General features: G+C 33.4%; 3 protein-coding genes and 1 pseudogene across 3 annotated transcripts; 2 read left to right on the forward strand and 2 right to left on the reverse strand.

The window, feature by feature from the left end:
• Nucleotides 1-269: 269 nt before the first annotated feature.
• Nucleotides 270-7,078, forward strand: LOC137835137 (14-3-3-like protein D). The gene is made up of 6 exons (XM_068643494.2): nt 270-500; nt 1,077-1,383; nt 1,498-1,585; nt 3,314-3,423; nt 3,497-3,645; nt 6,761-7,078. Exons 1-6 carry the CDS (start codon nt 425-427, stop codon nt 6,820-6,822), a joined length of 792 nt encoding a protein of 263 aa, XP_068499595.1. The 5' UTR covers nt 270-424; the 3' UTR covers nt 6,823-7,078.
• LOC150027478 (uncharacterized) lies at nt 4,287-6,135 on the reverse strand. The gene has a single exon (XM_090302292.1). It carries the CDS (start codon nt 6,099-6,101, stop codon nt 4,287-4,289), a length of 1,815 nt encoding a protein of 604 aa, XP_090158418.1. The 5' UTR covers nt 6,102-6,135.
• Nucleotides 7,079-10,129: 3,051 nt separating the features above from the next.
• Nucleotides 10,130-11,963, forward strand: LOC137835202 (AAA-ATPase At3g50940-like; annotated as a pseudogene).
• A 280-nt stretch (nt 11,964-12,243) lies between these two features.
• LOC137833883 (olee1-like protein) lies at nt 12,244-13,262 on the reverse strand. Its single transcript, XM_068641956.1, has 2 exons — nt 13,055-13,262; nt 12,244-12,778 (listed from the first exon to the last, which is right to left on the reverse strand). Exons 1-2 carry the CDS (start codon nt 13,212-13,214, stop codon nt 12,450-12,452), a joined length of 489 nt encoding a protein of 162 aa, XP_068498057.1. The 5' UTR covers nt 13,215-13,262; the 3' UTR covers nt 12,244-12,449.
• Between the last annotated feature and the right edge of the window lie 5,330 nt (nt 13,263-18,592).

Below are 18,592 nucleotides of genomic sequence, written 5' to 3' on the forward strand. Positions count from 1 at the left end.
ACATCAATGTGAAAATTTACGTTTTATAAAATAAAGAAATTAGTAATTAAAGACGTGTGATTTTGTAATTAATTTCAGTCTTTATATAATTAAATAAGAAAAATAGTATGTGATGTTATTTTATATGAATAATAAAACAAAAAAAACCCAGTTGACAGCCCACACGGGCACACCCACGCTCATGGGTCCCACCTTCCCATTGCTGTCAAAAAAGAGAGAACCCTGCCACCGGCAAAACCAGGTTACCTATAAATTCTCAAAAACCTTTTCTTTTAAGAAAAAAAACAGCATCTACCTTTCACTTCACTTGTGGTTCCTCTCTCTCTCTCTCTCTCTCTCTCTCTCTCTCTCTCTCTTACTCACTGTCTCTCTCTAGAACACCTGAACAGGGAGATAGTGGAACACTCAAGCTACTGAATCAGCCATGGCTACCTTCTCCAAGGAACGCGACAACTTTGTATATGCTGCCAAGTTAGCTGAACAAGCTGAACGATATGATGGTGCTTTCTCTCTCTTGATTTTTACTGTGAAGTGAACACTTGTTCGAGTTCCTTCATTTTAGCTGCATTCCACTTTCAATCACGTTTCCAGCATCTTCTGCAGTTACCCATTTTCTCTTTGTCCCAATAACTGCATTTGGTCTGATAAAGTTTCAATTTTTTCCATAAATGTCCACTGCTTCTTACACTTCTGCGTGTAAGTCTCAATTATTAGGAAAGAAAAGAGTGAAAAATTGGAGTTTTAGAAGTGTATTGGGGTGTATTTATTGTTCAATTTTATAATAGTTGCTCTTAGAGTCATACATAAATAACTTGATTTCTGAATAGAATTTAACGTGTGTTTATTTTTAAAATAACATGATTATGAGTGTGAATATTAAACTCTATATTTATTTGTTGTGTATTTTGGAATTTGGTTCCAGAGTTTCGAGTGGTGAAGTATAAAAACTTTTTTAAAGGCATACCTTCCATGATTTCTGAGTGGATGAGAGTGTTAAAATTAAACTCAATGTTTATTTATTACTGTTTTGGAATTTGATTCAAGAGTGTTGAGTGATGGAGTGGTGTGGTGTGCAGAAATGGTGGATGCGATGAAGAAGGTGGCGAAGTTGGACGTTGAGCTGAGTGTGGAAGAGAGGAACTTGTTCTCTGTTGGATACAAAAATGTGGTGGGGTCACGGAGAGCTTCATGGAGGATCTTGTCATCGATAGAGCAGAAAGAGGAGTCAAAAGGGAATGAGTTGAATGTTAGGCGCATCAGGGATTATAGGCACAAGGTGGAGTTGGAGCTGTCTAACATTTGCAGTGACATTATGATAATTTTAGATGAGCATCTTATTCCATCCACTAATATTGCGGAGTCCACAGTGTTTTATTATAAGATGTATGCTTTGTGGTCTTCTTCTTTGTGGGTTCTTAAGTGTTTTTGCTACGATGTCAGATGTGCAAGGTTTTTTCGGTCTATTAAGCCATTCTTTGAGTTTTAAATTGGATGCAGGAAAGGAGACTATTACCGGTATTTGGCAGAATTCAAAGCTGGTAATGAAAAGAAAGAGGTAGCAGATCAGTCACTTAAAGCATATCAGGTATTTGCTGGAGGTAACAAGGATTACCTCTGTAAATGAGTTTGCCTTATATATATTATGTGTATGCCAGTCTGCTACTGCTGACAAGGTTGGGGTGAACCTTGCTACATGCTGCTTTCAATGTTAGCAGAAAATGTAGATGGGATTATTATTTGAAAGACAACATCTGCTACGAATATAACAGGATAATTGTCATCCTTTCATAACTTAGTGTTGGTAGGTTAGGTAAAGATGTTTTCACTTTTTGTCTAAACATTAAATGCTGTTACTTAGGAACAACTTTTTTGCCATGAGTTTATCTGAACATCTTTGTGCCGTAAATTTAGGTCTTATGTTAATAAATTGTTTCATGAGTTTGTCCGTTTCTGTTTTGTACATTACTAGATTACTATATTACAAGTTATGTTGAGCCATTTATAAATGCTCGCTTCTTGCCTCTCTGGGGAATTTCATTGGGTTTTATGCTATTTATTTTGGGTGATTTATATATATTTATATGCTTTATGAGTGCAAGGTTAGCTAAACAAGTACTCCTTTGCTCTATGAAGTGAAACTTCTTTCCTTGGATGCTCAACAATCTTGTGCTTCCATGTAGTTAGAAGAGTCTTTGTAGTAACTTAGTCATTTGTTAATCTATTATGATTTTCTGAATCTTTGAATGGGGATCCGACATATTATAGAAGGTTGTGCAATGAGTCTCCTTTCTTATATATTGTTCTTTAGGCTTATTCTTACTCAATGTGTGACCAAACTCATACTTGGAATCCTAACGTCTTGTATCTTGAAATATGAATAAGCATAATATGACAAACAGGGATTCACAGTCTCAAGAAATTGAGCTCCAATGTTACATTACTGATAAAGTTCATGAACAGAGTTAGGATGGAAAAATACATCTATTTGAGAGGATTTGTGAATGGTAGAGCAGTAATTTATAGGTCAATATCACATATCCCTTTCCATCGGGTGACAATCCTCCTGCCAAAATTTAATATTTTTTATCCTAGTAACCATTTTACCTTGTTCAATTTGATTAATATGTGGGTAGAGATGAGTTAGTATACATTGTTGCTGGTGCACTTCTAAAGTTTTAGTATACACAGTTGCCTACTGGTTAACTTGCTTATATTCAGTGCACACTATAAAATATATCTTCATTATTTGAGGACTGGAAGTTAAAAGTTTTAAACTGTTTCAGCCTTTTAGGGTCCATTTTAGTGAAATCTGTATTGATTGGAAACTTGTGTAAGCTCCATTCATCAAGCTTCCTGTAGTAGGAAAAGCTGTTCTAAGGTTTATTTGTCTGTAAAGTTCTCAAGGGAATATTATTCATCCTTGAAATTCAGTTGGTTAAAATCCTGATGTAATTTGAATTAAATTAAGGGTGGATACAGATAGACCCTTACTTGTATAGTTTACAAGCTCAGTTTCATGGCAAATGGGAGCATGATTAGAGGGATACCATAGATGGCTCAGTTCTGTATTGTCACCTTTTGTTTTCTGATTAAGGATTTGCTTTCCTTGCTTTTAAAGTAAGGAGAGGAGATGACTGTTGCTTATGAGCAATAATATGTCATCAGAGTTTGCAGCTGTTTGTCATGTTATGCTGCTTTCCTACTGTTTCATTTGCTATTCTTCAATATTTTTTGTATTTTTGTTATGTTTGACATCGAGAAAACCTTAAATTTCCAGCTTAGACTAAAACTGTTGAGTCATGATTATTTACAGACAGCTGCTACCACTGCTGAGAGTGAATTACAACCTACACATCCTATTCGTTTGGGTCTGGCTCTAAATTTCTCTGTGTTTTATTATGAGATAATGAATTCACCTGAAAGGTATGCAGAAATAGTTGTGCTAATTACACAAAGGGCAGGGCCATATCCTTACTTTTTTTGAATTTATTTGCAGGGCCTGCCATCTTGCTAAGCAAGCCTTTGATGATGCTGTCTCAGAGCTAGATACCCTGAATGAGGAATCTTACAAGGATGGCACCTTGATCTTGCAGCTGTTGAGGGATAACCTTACCTTATGGACTTCTGATATCCCCGAAGAGGGTGGTAAGATATAGAGATCACTTAATGCAATTTCTATTTCTTTAAGATTCATAGGATCTTACCAACGATAGCTGATCTATTATTGACTTGTATGCCTATTCCTCCACATGTGAACATCTTTCCTTCAGTTTTCATCATATCTCTTTTCCCAAGATTCAGTCCTTCCTTATGTGTAGTGGTTGGATCAAATAAAAGGAAATTGACCAACCCAAATAACTTAGTTTCTAGTTAAAGTTCCAATAGGATCCTGCTTCTTTAAAGTGAACTACTCATCTTGTAAGGTAAAATAAGTTAGTGTTTGATAAAAAAATTAACTGTTGATATTACATGCACACTGTTGGTGTTGAGGGAATAAAACAGAGCAAGATATTTGTGAACAGAAAATATATATTTTATTTCACTGTTATTTTTCAAATAAGAATACAATCTCTCTAAATAGTCTTACAATAGACTTCTCAAATTCTACCTTCTCTCTCATAAAACCTATACTATAATTTACATTTAAATCATAGTATAAATGACTTTCAACACTAGAATTAAAGATAATAATTATTGTCTATTCAGATGCCAAAATAAAACTGATGACGGCTGAAGGCTTTGAGTTTAATGCTAACAAATTCCCCCTTAAACTCAAACCTTTCATATTATTCATTCAGATTGTTGCTTTTCTGATTGTCGCTCACACTGCCTCCAATATTTTCCTTCACTGCATCAATCCGTGCAGAATTTTGAATTGAATTACTTTTAATTTTCCAAACAAAATCTTCTCCACTTTCACCCTTTGAATTAAAAGGATTTAAGAAAGACTTTGACTTCAATGAGCTTCGAAGATAATGATTATACCATATTTCTCTTTCAGATGGTGTCTCAACACCATTCCATTTATGGTATTCTCCTAAGTCAAAACCATTATTTTCAAGTAAAACACATGAACCAAAAGGGGCTTTTAATTTGAATTGTAATTCATTCACCTTTTCTTTTTGTGCCAAAAGCAACAAATGGAGTTCTTCAACTTGATTGACTCTACTTTCCTTGTCTTTCTCCATATCAACATATTTTTCTTCCAATTTTGTAAATCTTTTTTCCAAGTTATCAAATTTTGCTTCAACACTCTCCAATAATTTTCCCATACTGAGAATATTATTCTTCAAGTCAGGTACATAAATTTCTGTGACATTTTCTTTGGATTTAAAGGCAATGTGCTCCTCCTCCATTGGATTGAGAGCAAAACTTTTTCCCTTCATTTCAACTTTAAACAAATCTCTGTCATCAACATCTTTGATTAAACAATGTTTATTTTCAAACATCACCTTATAGCCTTTTTCCAACAATTGACCAACACTCAAAAGGTTTTGATCAATCTCTGGCACAAAAAGAACATCTGTAATGATTTTTATACCTTTATAGCTTGTGATAGCTATTGTGCCTTTTCCTTTTACTGCCAGGTGTTCACCATTTCCAATCCTCACCCTTTTAACATCAGTAGTTCTCAATTCCTTGAAGAGTTCCTTGTCATGTGTCATGTGGTTGGTGCAGCCACTGTCAATTAACCAAGATGCACTAGAAATATTGCTGCAAAAACCAGTTGCAACGAAAAGCACATCCTCCTCCTCATTTGCAATTTGAGCATCTACATCTTGTTGCTCACTTTGGTTTCTACAAATAATTGTTTCATGCCCAAGTTGATTGCACTTGTTGCACTTAGCATCAGGTCTTCTCCAACACTTAAACGGTGGATGACCTAACTTGTTGCAATGCTTACAAGGAGGATAATTTCTACCTTTGTTTCTCCAGCCACCTTCATGTTTGACTAGTAAGGCTCCTTCTATTGCTCCATCTTGTCTCATGGCTCTCCTTTGTTCTTGTGCTTGTAAAGCATTTAAGAGCTCTGCAAGAGAAATCTTTGATAGGTCCTTTGTGTTCTCCAGGGTTGTTATGGTGGCTTCAAACCTCTCTGGAACTGTTACAAACAGTTTTTCCACAATTCTTGAATCTTTAAACACAGATCCAAGCAACCTCACTTTGTTGGCAATGGTTAGAAGTCTGTCTGAGTACTCTTTTATGGATTCCGACTCCTTCATTTTCTGCAATTCAAACTCTCTGATTAGATTCAGGGCTTGCATTCCCCGAATCCTCTCATCACCTTCATATTCTGCCTTGAGGTAATCCCAGATTTCTTTTGCTGACTTCAAGGACATTATCCTTGTGAATACCATAGGAGATACAGCTACAAATAGGCATGCTTTTGCCTTTGATCTCTTCATCTTTTTATCTTTTTGTGATTTTATTTGTGCCACCGTAGGGTTTTCTGGAAGGGACTGAATTTCATAGTCCTCTTCTACAGCTTCCCATAAATCCAATGCTTCTAGATAGCTCTCCATACGAACAGCCCACATTTGATAACTGTCTCCATCAAAGACAGGTGGTGCCATTGCTGAAAAATTTGATCCTCCTTCCATTGGTGCACTCTACTAACCTCACAGATCCCTCAAGAAAATAGCTCCGATACCAATTGTTGGTGTTGAGGGAATAAAACAGAGCAAGATATTTGTGAACAGAAAATATATATTTTATTTCACTGTTATTTTTCAAATAAGAATACAATCTCTCTAAATAGTCTTACAATAGACTTCTCAAATTCTACCTTCTCTCTCATAAAACCTATACTATAATTTACATTTAAATCATAGTATAAATGACTTTCAACACTAGAATTAAAGATAATAATTATTGTCTATTCAGATGCCAAAATAAAACTGATGACGGCTGAAGGCTTTGAGTTTAATGCTAACACACACGAATAACAAATCATGGATATGACTTTTTTTGTTAACAAATTGTTAATATGTTAGTTTTTGTTAACGGGGTGATTCGTTCCTCAACCTATCTTTTTACCACAAAGTCAACCTTACATCTCCAAATCATGATTTTGATTTTTCATATTAATGACTAAGGTTACTTACTTTATCTTTGCTAACTTTAGAGGAGCTAAATTCAGTTCCAATGTCAATTCTTTCTTGTTGTTGACGGTAGCTTAAACTTTTGAGTTTGGTTTAACTTAATATGCATGTAAGTGTTCTTTGGCTTAACTGATTAAGGATCTAATTTTCCATTTCAGAGGACCAAAAAATGGACGACACAGCAAGGAATGGTCAAGGAGAAGATGAGTTAGGCCGCTAACCCTTCAGTCTATCATAACTATAAGATTTTATGCATTAATTTTTCTTAAAAGCATATTTTCTCCTCTGTAGTGAAGCCTCTGTTTGAATGGTGCAGTGCACCTCGTTTACATTGAGTCATTTTTATTTTAGAGTGACTATTTGAATCATCTGCTTCATTTTTATGCTATTGTTGGGTAGTTTTGTTCATGTGTCTGTGACAAAAACATCATTGGTTTGCAATGGATAACTCCACTATTTGTGTGTATTATGGTTAATATTGACCCACCCTAATATTAACTATACCAAACTGATCAAGGCAATATCATAAAACTTGGATGGGGTTTCTAGTAATCTAAATCAGATTATTAGTTGATCTGATTATTGAATTACTAATGCATAAAACTCAGTGCTTTGTAAGAAATTAGATCTCAAACTCATCAGAATATTTGAGTTTCCCAAGTTTGGATTTGTCTGAGGCCCTTAACACAGACATTTCATTCAAGTGATATTTAATTCTCAAAGTTTTCTAACTCAATGAATTAATTTATTGGGTTGACATTTCTTTTTGTATTTAAATCTTAATAAGTGGTATTTTCATTGAAAGTTTGACTACAATTAAGGTCTAAAAAAAACTTATTAAAGGGGGCAATAAGAAATTATTGGAGTGCAAGAAGGGTCCCTCACACACCACTTGAAAATCAACTTTGGCACTCAATCTTGCTTCTTCAAATTTTCTCATACTTCATCAATTTAACTTCAACAAATCAAGTGTTTGCATGGCTTAGGTTTTTTAAAAAATTAACCAATGTATTTTCTAATTATATTTTTTGTACAAATTATTATAAATTTATAAGTTTAATATATATTAGTTCGTATGGTTTTACTTGTGACTTACTAGTTCAATAATAATCCATTAACCAACATTCCACAGTCGATTACAATATATCAGTTTGGTATGGTTATAGTTAAGGGTCTAGAAGAACCCAATATTCAGTATTTTTATTATTTTATTTATTTATTTGGAGTTCCTTATATATAATTGACTACAATATCCTTTTTTTTATTCTTGATTATTATGTTGATTTGTTTATTTAGATAAGGTATTCCTTAATTAGCATCAAATAACTAATAAGAATGTGGTTGATTATGAGAGAGATAGAAGTTGTTAAGGGACAGACGATATGTAAGTAGGATAGACAATTCTTAACAATTGTTGTTTGTTTCTCTCTCTGTTTTCTATTTAAACATTATATTTAAACTCTCTCCCTCTTTGTTTTTATTAATTTGATTGAATAAGATTGTTTTTGGTTTTCTCTTTCTCTCTGTCCTATGATGTCAATCTTACAATAAATGCCACTTAATAATAATCTTATATTTCTTTTCATGACTTCAATACTATGAAATAAGTCAAAATACCTTCCAATGTAATGAGACTTGTATAAGTCAACAAAATATCTATCAGCACATAATTTTTAATCTTAGGCATAAGTGATTAGTACAATCACATAATTCCCAATCTTAAGCATAAGTGATGAGTACAATCACATAGATCGACAAAATACCCAGGAGAACATATATTAATAACATAATTCAAGGCCTATAGTCATTTTATTTTGTGATGAAGAATCATGGTATTTAAGGTTGTTGAAAAGGATTTCCCATGAACACCTAAAATTGTGGAGACTTTAATAAATTAGTAGTAGGGAAAAGGATATAATCTGTGCATGGGACACATTTCCAATATTTTAGAAGTGTTGGAATGTGGATTGTTTCTTCCCGCACCTCCATATCTTCTTCTCCCATCTCCATAAACTTTTGATATTTCAAAAATGTCCCTTTTGTAATATTCTGGATTACATAATTCAGAAGTTTTTTTCCAAATTCGTAATTAGTTTCTAAATTATGTAATTTGAAAGCTTTTTTTCATAGGTATGATTAGTTTCTGAATTACATAATCTGGAAATTTAAATTAACTTCCAGATTATGAAATCCGAAAGCCTTTTCTCAAATGTGTGTCCAGATTACATAATATGGAAGTTACTCTCAAATCCAAACTTTTGGATTGTATAATCCAGAATACCATTTTTAAAAAATATATTCTAGATTACATAATTCATAAGTTATTTTTGAATTTGAAATTAATTTTGGATTATGTAATCCGAAATATGAGAATGGTAGAAGAAGGATAAAAAAGTCTATTCATATTTTGTATTCATATTTTGTATGGGAGCTACAGAACAGGAAGAATGAGTCTCATACGATTTGAAAGGTTTCTATTTAATGGATGTGATTGAGTTAACTAACTTCGTAATTACCCTACACAACCACCCTTATAATGAGTTAGAATAGGTATCAAGAGTAAATTTTGAAATGATAGTCAAAATAGGCTTATTATTGGGGTCATATTTCGATTATTCAAATGTACCTAAATGTGTGATGTGAATTAAAGATTGTAATTTGAAACTTTATAATATTTGTATTTTACCCTTTTTCTTTGCAAAGCGTTATTCACTTTAATCATTTTAGACACAAAATGACAATGAAAAATGAAAAAAAATAAAAACTTTTTTAAGTTAATAACTAAAATTAGAATTTTGTAAGGTAAAAAATTAATGTTATAATAATTCATAAATAAAATAACTTTGTGTTATGATGAGGAATTTTTAAAGTACCTTTTTAGAGAATTTAAAATGTTGGGTGAAATATGTTATTAGATAAGAAATTAGAATTAGATTTTTTAAATAACTTTGATTATTTAAAATTGTAAAATTTTAAATTTTATAAAAAAATAAAAGTTTGAAATTTTTCACATTTCTTCTAGAGTGTTTACAATACAAATATTATATCACTTATTCTAGGGTTTAAACATGGTCTACTCTCCCGAGTTAGTTTTAAATTAGTTATATTAGAATGCACTTTTTATAATTTTTTATTTGTATTTCAATTTTTTCAATATATAAAAAAGTTAGTTTTGTAGTTTACTGTTAAGACCCAAAAGAAACTTGAAATATAATATTTTATCGTCAAGATTCAGAATCATATTAAGTTTTTTTTTTTAATTTTAGACCCTTCTTAAGACTTATCTTTATTTTGTCAAATATTTTAAAAATAGCTAATTTTTTTTTCATAAAGTTCAATCTTAAAATTTTAATTTTTAACTATATATTTTTTAAAAAAATACTTTTTTTAAAAATAAATTTCCCTATACAAATTAACAATTTTATATTTTAAAAATAATTGATTATATAAAAAAAATACTTAATTGATTAGAATAAAAAATATGTGGTGTGTTTTGTCCTCTCAATTCTTGGATTTACGGTACTACAATGTCCAATAACAAGTTCTTTTTATCAGTTGTCGCCTCCTTTGCACCTTCAGCTATGTTGATCAAAAGTGTTCTCGTACGAGTTAGGACTGAGAGAACTATTACCAATGAATTCATTTCTCAAGAAGTCTTGGATATTTTTCACTCGGGATTTCACAATCTATCTCCCAAGTTCTCCACCCGACTCACTGTTGTCATTGAAGAATTTCAAGGCATGTCCAGAAACCTAGTGTTTGAGGCTGTAGAGGGCTATCCACCAAAACCACTCTCTCATCTCAAAAGTGTTAGAATTGATGGCTTAAACAAGAGGGAGGTGAATTGTTTCTGAAAGATTTTCCCAATTACTTTACTTTAGAATGAACCTTTATCAATCAACTCAGATAAGCATTCCAGAAAGTCAATCAAACAGTCTAACAGAAATATATCAGAAATTTAATCAGTTAAAACACGATTTAATCGGTTGTTTATGGCAGCGAAAATATCAAACAGTTAGAGAGTTGAGAGAGAGAGAGAGAGATTTACACACAAGGTTTATATTGATTCACTCCATCCCTGAGCTACATCCAGTCCTCAGTCAAACCATTGAGTATTCCACTATGTAACCAAACACAAATTACAAACACCCACAAAGAGGTGATGTTGAAACCACAAGACCTACTCACCCTCTTTGAACACAACATACACCTCAAGCCAGAATCACACTGACTTTATAGGATTTTACAAACACATTTACAAAATGTAATATGAACAATTACAAGAAACTAAGACAGGGTAGAAAACACCTGGGATCAGTAAACCAGAAGTCCTATGATCAGTTCTTGAATCACAGCAAAGCTTAAAAGCAATCTTGCTAAACTTGAAAAACTCCTTTTCACAAATAGATTGTAATCTCTCTTTTTGATCTCAAATCAAAGTGTAAAACTTCTACATTTCTCTCGCGTGAAACTTTTGAAAGAAGGCTATATTTATAACCTTTGAAAAACTATCGTTTAAGGCAGATTTGAACAACTGAATTAGTTAAAACAGGTTTTCAAAAATACTTTTATGAAATCTCACTTTTAATCGGTTGAAACCACGATATAACCGGTTGAATGGTTTCCGCAGTTACACAACTGATTCCAAAAAACAGTTTCAAAACTCCTTTGCCAGCTAAGTGATAAACAACCGATTGTCTCGAAACTTTAATCGATTATTTTTCCCTTTGCATGGAAAAAACACTTAGTTCTTTAAAATAGATTGAAACAAGCTTTCTCTAGGAATCAAGACTAATCTTACAAAGATTCTAAACCCCATAACTAAACTCAAACCTAAAACACAGCACAACTTCAGGTTCCATGATGATTTGATACATCAAAGCTTCTCATCTTCAACAAAAAGAGTCAAAGCAAGGAAATCTAAGAATGATAAAAATCTATCATTCGGTGTGGATAGAGATGAAGAAGTGGATTGATGAGTTTGAAGGGGATTCAAATAAGGTGGAAATATATATGTAAGTAAGCTGAGTCAATCCAAAATAAGAATCGTGATATAAATTCCTCTTTAAGGTTAGAAATAAGGTACTCTGAGCTAAGTTTTCCAAAGAAACACAAGGAGAAAATTTTTAGTTCATATTTTTTTCATACGTGTTGGAGAAAGCCAATGCCATCAAACAAGACAATGAGGCAGTGAAGCTTCACACGATTGATTACAGAGGTTAATGGAAAGTTCCTGGTATCAAACTTGGTGACCCCATGACTTTCTCAAGACTCTTGCAATTGATGCAGAACTTAATGAGGAAAATAGTGAATGATTTGGACAAATTTGTGAAAGGGAAAGTGATCTATAAAAGAACATGAAAATAGTGAATTGTTGTAACTTTTTTGCTTTTGAGCAATTGGCCTTCAATTATCTTGGAATTTCTCAACACAAATTCTTTGATCAAAGAAAAAACAAATTAACAAATTAAGAGATATAATTATCAGTAAATAATGGACATGTTTTTCAAATAAAAGTTCCAATTTAGTTTATTTAATTTGAAACAAGTAATGTATATTTGTGAAATGGATATTTGTTTGAAAGGAAAAAAAGATGTAACAAAGGAGTTATTATTTTAATATGAAATTAACAGAAGTTTAGCAGGAATTTTCCAGTAGAAGGAATTTCACAGGCAATTTAGTACCAAACTCCAAATATCATTTTTTGATAAATAATTTGTTTACAGAAAACACATATCATGGATAATGGTTAACTAAAATTGATACAAGACAAACTGATTCAACAACATCACATGATAATTTTGTTTTCCTATTATGGATGAAGTTTAATTTATTTCTCTCTTCCACTTAATCATCAAGGTTGTCGAGTCCTAGTTCATGAACAACGGAAAAGCATTGTGAATCAGTTGTCTGTGTCATGAACCCAAGGGGATTGACATAGCGTGTCATAGAAGCGGCACCCATGTTTTTGGTGAGGATGATTCTGTCAGACTTGTTTGGCATTGCTTCTTTACATTGTCCCTCATTTGGTGGGTCTGCAACCACCATACAGATCTCTTCCTCGTGATCACCACGAACAGGGATGTTGTACATGCCATTTGCATCAGTTGTGCTATTCTTCAAATATGACACTATATCATTCTCTTCCTTGATGCATTTCAAAGTCACATTTACACCTACAAACACATGTTCAAACATTTGTTATTATTCTTCACCTGTTACACCTTCCTTGTTCTTAATATTATGTACTAGAGTAAAAGCACATTCTCAGTATTAATCTCAGGTGTTGAAATTGATAATAGATGCTTATCATAAACCCTAGTTTCTAAATCTTATGAAAATTTTTATAACACATAAATATATGATATATAAATATAAATATATGATAATGTAGGTTAGTACTATAAGAATTTATTTATTATTGACAAATCTACACAGAAAATGTGATTTACCTGATAAGGCGAAGCTGAGTCTAGACTCAAATGCGAATTGGCAAGGATCACAATAAATCTTGCCTTCAACAAAGAATTTTTCAGGTGATTTACGAGCCAATGCAGAGGAAAAGCACACCACTGAGACAAAGAGGGCAACAACAACAAATGACCTTGCCATGGTGATTAATGTATTATTGATTTTTTTGGTTATTGATGTTGCTCCCCTTGTGATGAGAGAATAAGGGTGCTATGGAATCCTTTTATACTCCATGCATGAGATTCTCTTTCTTTTTATGTGTGGTCACTAAGTTGTTCCACCATATTTAGAAGCTGAAAACTTCTTCAAAATTAGTTTTTCTTCATATTTGCCAACCAATTTAGAGACAATTAGAGTTTGCCAACCAATTTAGTGAACAACACATTTTATTATGAGTTCTTATATGTTGACAAGCAAGAGTAAATTATTCTAGATTACAACGGTTAAGAGTATAAGAAAAAATATTATTTTACTAAAATATAGATCTATATAACTAACCTAACCAACACCCTATAGCGATTAATCAATTGCATTGTGATGTTGCATTACTTAAAGTAGACACGTTAAAAAGGTTTAATTATAAATTTTTTAACACTCAAATTTGAAGCTTCTTTTTGTCGGGTGAAATTATTTTAAAATACTTTGCTTTAATAAATTTTCTTTAGAATGACTTTTCACTAGAGATGACAACCAGTGAGAGCAACTATTCGTGTCCTGTCTAAAATAAATTTGCTTTTATTTTATTTTTTATTTTTAAATAAAATTCATTAAAACCAATTCTTTAAAATATAAACTCAAATAAAAAATAATTTTAAAGTACAATTCAAATAAAATTGTACAATAAAATATTAATGCAAATATATGTGTTTATTTCTTCTAAAAACAAATTTAGATGAGTTTGCACCACAAAGTATAAGTTAAAAAAAATATTTTTAAAAACAACTTCAATTTATATGTCAAATAAAAAATTATAAATACATAAAATTAAATTTGAATAAAAATTTTAATGATTAATATTTTTTCATCAATTACTTTATTTTGATCACTTAATATTTTAAATACTCAACACTAGCAATAGTTAGCACGCTGGTTTGATAATAATATTCATATTTGCGTCAATTAGCAAACAAGAAATTAAAATACTCGTATGTATCCTCATATTCATTAATAGAAAGTATCATTAAAAATATTCATTTAATATTCATTACACTACAGATTTCATGAATATGGAGTGTTTTGTCATCTTCAGATAAGTGTAATGCTTTGAAGGTCTGAAGTGTTGTAAACAAGAATCTAATATAGCAAAATAAAAACGAAAAACAGAGTGTGTGAAACGAAAACAGAGTAAGTGGTAAAACCCTAGATTTCTTCAGTGACCGTTGGAGGAGATCGCGGAGGTTCAGCGAAGACCGGATTTGCTCCGAGATTATCGCGCGACGTTGCCCCTTCCACCCAGAATCGTGGCCGCACGACTGGGAACGCTCACGCCTTCGCTCTGCTGATCGTGTGGAATCTGGAGAACGTTGCGAGATTCGTGGGTGGTTGGCTCCTCCTTTCCCGTGGGTCTTCCTCCAACTCCGGCGACGGTCACGGCTCCGTTAGGGTTTGAAGATGCGGTAACTTTGGGTTTTTTCATCTATAAATACCGCATTCCATCCTCTTGCTTCAAACAACCCTCACTCACGGTTCTTCATCCTCTTGAAACCCTCTACCGTGCTTCTTCTCCTTCTTCTCCATTCTTCACTTTTTCTTTTTCTTTCTCTCTCTTCAATATTTTATTATTATAATAATTCTGGGTTTGATTTGAGTATTACTCAAATAAAGAGAAACTTGCTAGTTCTGATCCTCGGAAATCTCTGGGAAGTTCCTGTTGTATCCTGGGGGACTTGCGCAATACATCGCGGATAAGTCCTTACGGACAGTGAGTACTCACGCCTCGAGAAACTATTTTTGTTCGTTTTAAAGCCAATTTAACTAAAATCGTAAGGACTTATGGCTGAAAATCCGAACAACAACGACAACACTGCTCCGGAAACATCAAATGTTGTTTCCGCAACGCAAACCATTTTTGCGAAACCATTTCCGGACGTCTCCAAAATTGAAGTCTTCACCGGTCAGAACTTCCGACGTTGGCAAGAACGCGTGTCCACCCTATTGGACATGTACAGAGTTGCTCATGCACTTACAACTGCCAAACCCGACTCCACCACGGCTGCGAAACAAGTTGACGACTGGACCCATGCGAATAAGGTATGTCGTCACACTTTACTCAATGTGTTATCTAACGATCTGTTCGATGTTTATGCTTCTTATAAGAATGCGAAAGATATTTGGGATTCTCTTATCCTCAAATATATTGCCGAAGACATCGTCAGACAAAGGTTCGTAATTGCAAAATACTACCGCTGGGAGATGATCGAAGGCAAAGACATCAAAATCCAAATAAACGAATATCACAAGCTGATTGAAGATATCAAAACTGAAAGCATAAAATTGCCAGATGAATTCGTGTCCGAACTCTTGATCGAAAGGCTTCCGCAGTCTTGGACGGATTACAAACAACAACTGAAGCACAGACAGAAACAGATGTCTCTATCAGATTTGATCACCCACATCATCATTGAAGACACAAACAGGAAGGAGTGCGTTGCTGCAAAGGCCAAAGCTTTGTCTGCCAAAGCAAACGTGATAGAAGACAAACCAGCTCCAAAAAGGTACGAGAAAAAATTTGATCACAAAAAGAAACCTAATAACAAATTCTCTCGTCCCAGTGGAACTAACCCCACTTTCAAGAAAAAAGGAAATTGCTTTGTCTGTGGAAAGCCAGGCCATGCACCTCAGTGCAGACATAGGGCTAAAAACGACTATCCTCCTAAGACAAATCTAGCCGATGGGGAAGATACTATTGTGGCAGTCGTTTCACAAGTAAACCTTGTGACAAATGTGAGCAAATGGGTGGTAGACTCTGGGGCTACCAGACACATCTGTGCAAACAGAAATGTGTTCACCTCCTACACAAGTGTGGGGGATGGAGAAGAACAAGTATATCTCGGTGACTCCAGGACAACTCCTGTCCTAGGAAAAGGAAAAGTTCTTCTGAAGCTCACATCTGGTAAAACTCTAGCTTTGAATGATGTGCTACATGTGCCATCAATTAGAGTTAATTTGGTCTCTGTGGCATTACTAAGCAAAGTTGGGGTTAAAGTGTCATTTGAATCTGACAAGATTGTTATGACAAAAAACAATGTTTTTGTGGGAAAGGGATATTGTGATCAAGGCCTTTTTGTATTAAACATTTCTGAAATTATGAATGAATCTAAATCTTCTGCTTATATTGTTGACTCGTATGATATATGGCATGCTAGATTAGGACATGTGAATTCTTCGTATGTTATAAAATTGCAACGACTAGGATTAATCAACATGCATGACAAACAAAGTAGTAAATGTGATGTATGCGTAGAATCTAAAATAACGAAGAAAACATGTCACTCTGTAGAACGTCAAACTGAAATTCTTGGTTTAATTCATACCGACCTTGCTGATTTAAAACAAACCATGTCTAGAGGTGGTAAAAATTATTTTGTAACTTTTATAGATGCTTTTTCTAGATACACCAAAGTGTATCTAATTAAACATAAGGATGAAGCTTTTGACATGTTTTTAACTTATAAAGCGGAAGTAGAAAATCAACTTAATAAGAAAATTAAGAGAATTAGATCAGATAGAGGTGGTGAATATGTTTTATTTAATGACTATTGTGTAAAAGAAGGTATTATTCATGAAGTAACCCCACCATATTCACCTGAGTCTAATGGAGTAGCTGAAAGGAAAAATAGGACTCTTAAAGAAATGATGAATGCCATGCTTATTAGTTCTAATGCTCCTGATAATTTATGGGGTGAATCTCTGCTTACTGCGTGTTTTTTACAAAATAGGATACCACATAGGAAAACTGGTAAAACACCATATGAGTTGTGGAAAGGTTATCAACCTAATTTGAAATACCTAAGAGTGTGGGGGAGTTTAGCTAAAGTGATGTTACCTGATCCTAAGAAAAGGAAAATAGGCTCTAAAACATCTGATTGTATGTTCTTAGGATATGCAGAACATAGTGCTGCCTATAGGTTTCTAGTTCTTAATAGTGATATAATTGAACGCAACACTATAGTAGAGACAAAAAACGCTGAGTTCTTTGAACACATCTTTCCTCTAAAGAGTAATGGTACATCTGAACAACCTATAGATAGTGCTAATGATACCTTGAGTGAGGATGTTAGGAGAAGTAAAAGATAGAGAAAGGAAACATCTTTTGGAGATGACTTTTATACTTATCTAGTTGAGAATGATCCAATAAGTTTTGTAGAAGCTACTAGTGCTCCTGATGCTAAACATTGGGATAAGGCCATTAAAACTAAGCTTGAATCAATTAAGAAAAATAATACGTGGACCTTAGTAGATCTGCCTAAAGGAGCAAAACCCATTGGTTGTAAGTGGATCTTTAAGAAGAAGTACCATCCTGATGGATCCATAGAGAAATATAAGGCAAGATTAGTTGCTAAAGGGTTTACTCAAAAACATAACATAGATTACTTTGATACTTTTGCACCTGTTACTAGGATTTCCTCTATTCGTGTATTGCTAGCCTTAGCATCTATCCATAAGTTAGTAATTCACCAAATGGATGTTAAAACAACTTTTCTGAATGGTGAATTAGAAGAGGAAATTTATATGACTCAACCTGAAGGTTGTGTAGTCACAGGTCAAAAGGAAAAGGTATGCAAACTTTTAAAATCTTTGTATGGTTTGAAACAAGCACCAAAACAATGGCATGAAAAACTTGATAATGTTTTACTTTGTGAAGGTTTTTCTACCAATGATGCTGATAAATGTGTGTATTCTAGATCTGAAAATGGTGAATATGTCATTATATGTTTGTATGTGGATGACATGCTAATATTTGGTACATGCAATGATATAGTTTTTAAAACAAAATTGTTTCTTGGATCTAAGTTTGAAATGAAAGACATGGGTGAAGCAAGTGTGATTCTAGGAGTTAAAATCATAAGGAAGGGAGATAGTATATTACTATCCCAAGAAAAATACACTGAGAAACTTCTAAAGAAGTTTGGTTACTATGACTTTAAGTCAGTGAGTACTCCTTATGATGCTAACTCTAAATTAAAGAAGAACAGAGGAGAATCTATTTCTCAAACTCAGTATGCCCAGATAATTGGGAGCTTATTGCATTTAATGAGCTTTTCTAGACCAGATATTGCTTATGCAGTAGGTAGATTGAGTAGATACACTCAATGTCCTAGTCAGGATCATTGGGAAGCACTTGCGAGACTCATGAAATACTTGAGAGGTACAATGGATTATGCCATTGAATATAGTGGATTTCCCGCTGTGCTAGAAGGGTACAGTGATGCTAACTGGATCTCTGATTCAGATGAGACAAAATCCACTAGTGGTTATGTATTTACACTTGGGGGTGGTGCAGTTACATGGAGATCAGC

Source organism: Phaseolus vulgaris, chromosome 5 (assembly GCF_051622355.1).
Source record: "Phaseolus vulgaris cultivar YP4 chromosome 5, ASM5162235v1, whole genome shotgun sequence".
Classification (NCBI taxonomy): domain Eukaryota; kingdom Viridiplantae; phylum Streptophyta; class Magnoliopsida; order Fabales; family Fabaceae; genus Phaseolus; species Phaseolus vulgaris.

What these genes read in the sequence shown, in the direction of transcription:
- LOC137835137 (XM_068643494.2), top strand. Translation starts at nt 425, where the DNA reads ATGGCTACCTTCTCCAAGGAACGCGACAACTTTGTATATGCTGCCAAG. An exon ending in ACAAGCTGAACGATATGATG is followed by an intron (nt 501 to 1,076) that starts GTGCTTTCTCTC and finishes TGTGGTGTGCAG; the next exon opens with AAATGGTGGATGCGATGAAG. An exon ending in AGTCACTTAAAGCATATCAG is followed by an intron (nt 1,586 to 3,313) that starts GTATTTGCTGGA and finishes GATTATTTACAG; the next exon opens with ACAGCTGCTACCACTGCTGA.
- LOC150027478 (XM_090302292.1), bottom strand. Translation starts at nt 6,101, where the DNA reads ATGGAAGGAGGATCAAATTTTTCAGCAATGGCACCACCTGTCTTTGAT.
- LOC137833883 (XM_068641956.1), bottom strand. Translation starts at nt 13,214, where the DNA reads ATGGCAAGGTCATTTGTTGTTGTTGCCCTCTTTGTCTCAGTGGTGTGC. An exon ending in ACTCAGCTTCGCCTTATCAG is followed by an intron (nt 12,779 to 13,054) that starts GTAAATCACATT and finishes ATGTGTTTGTAG; the next exon opens with GTGTAAATGTGACTTTGAAA.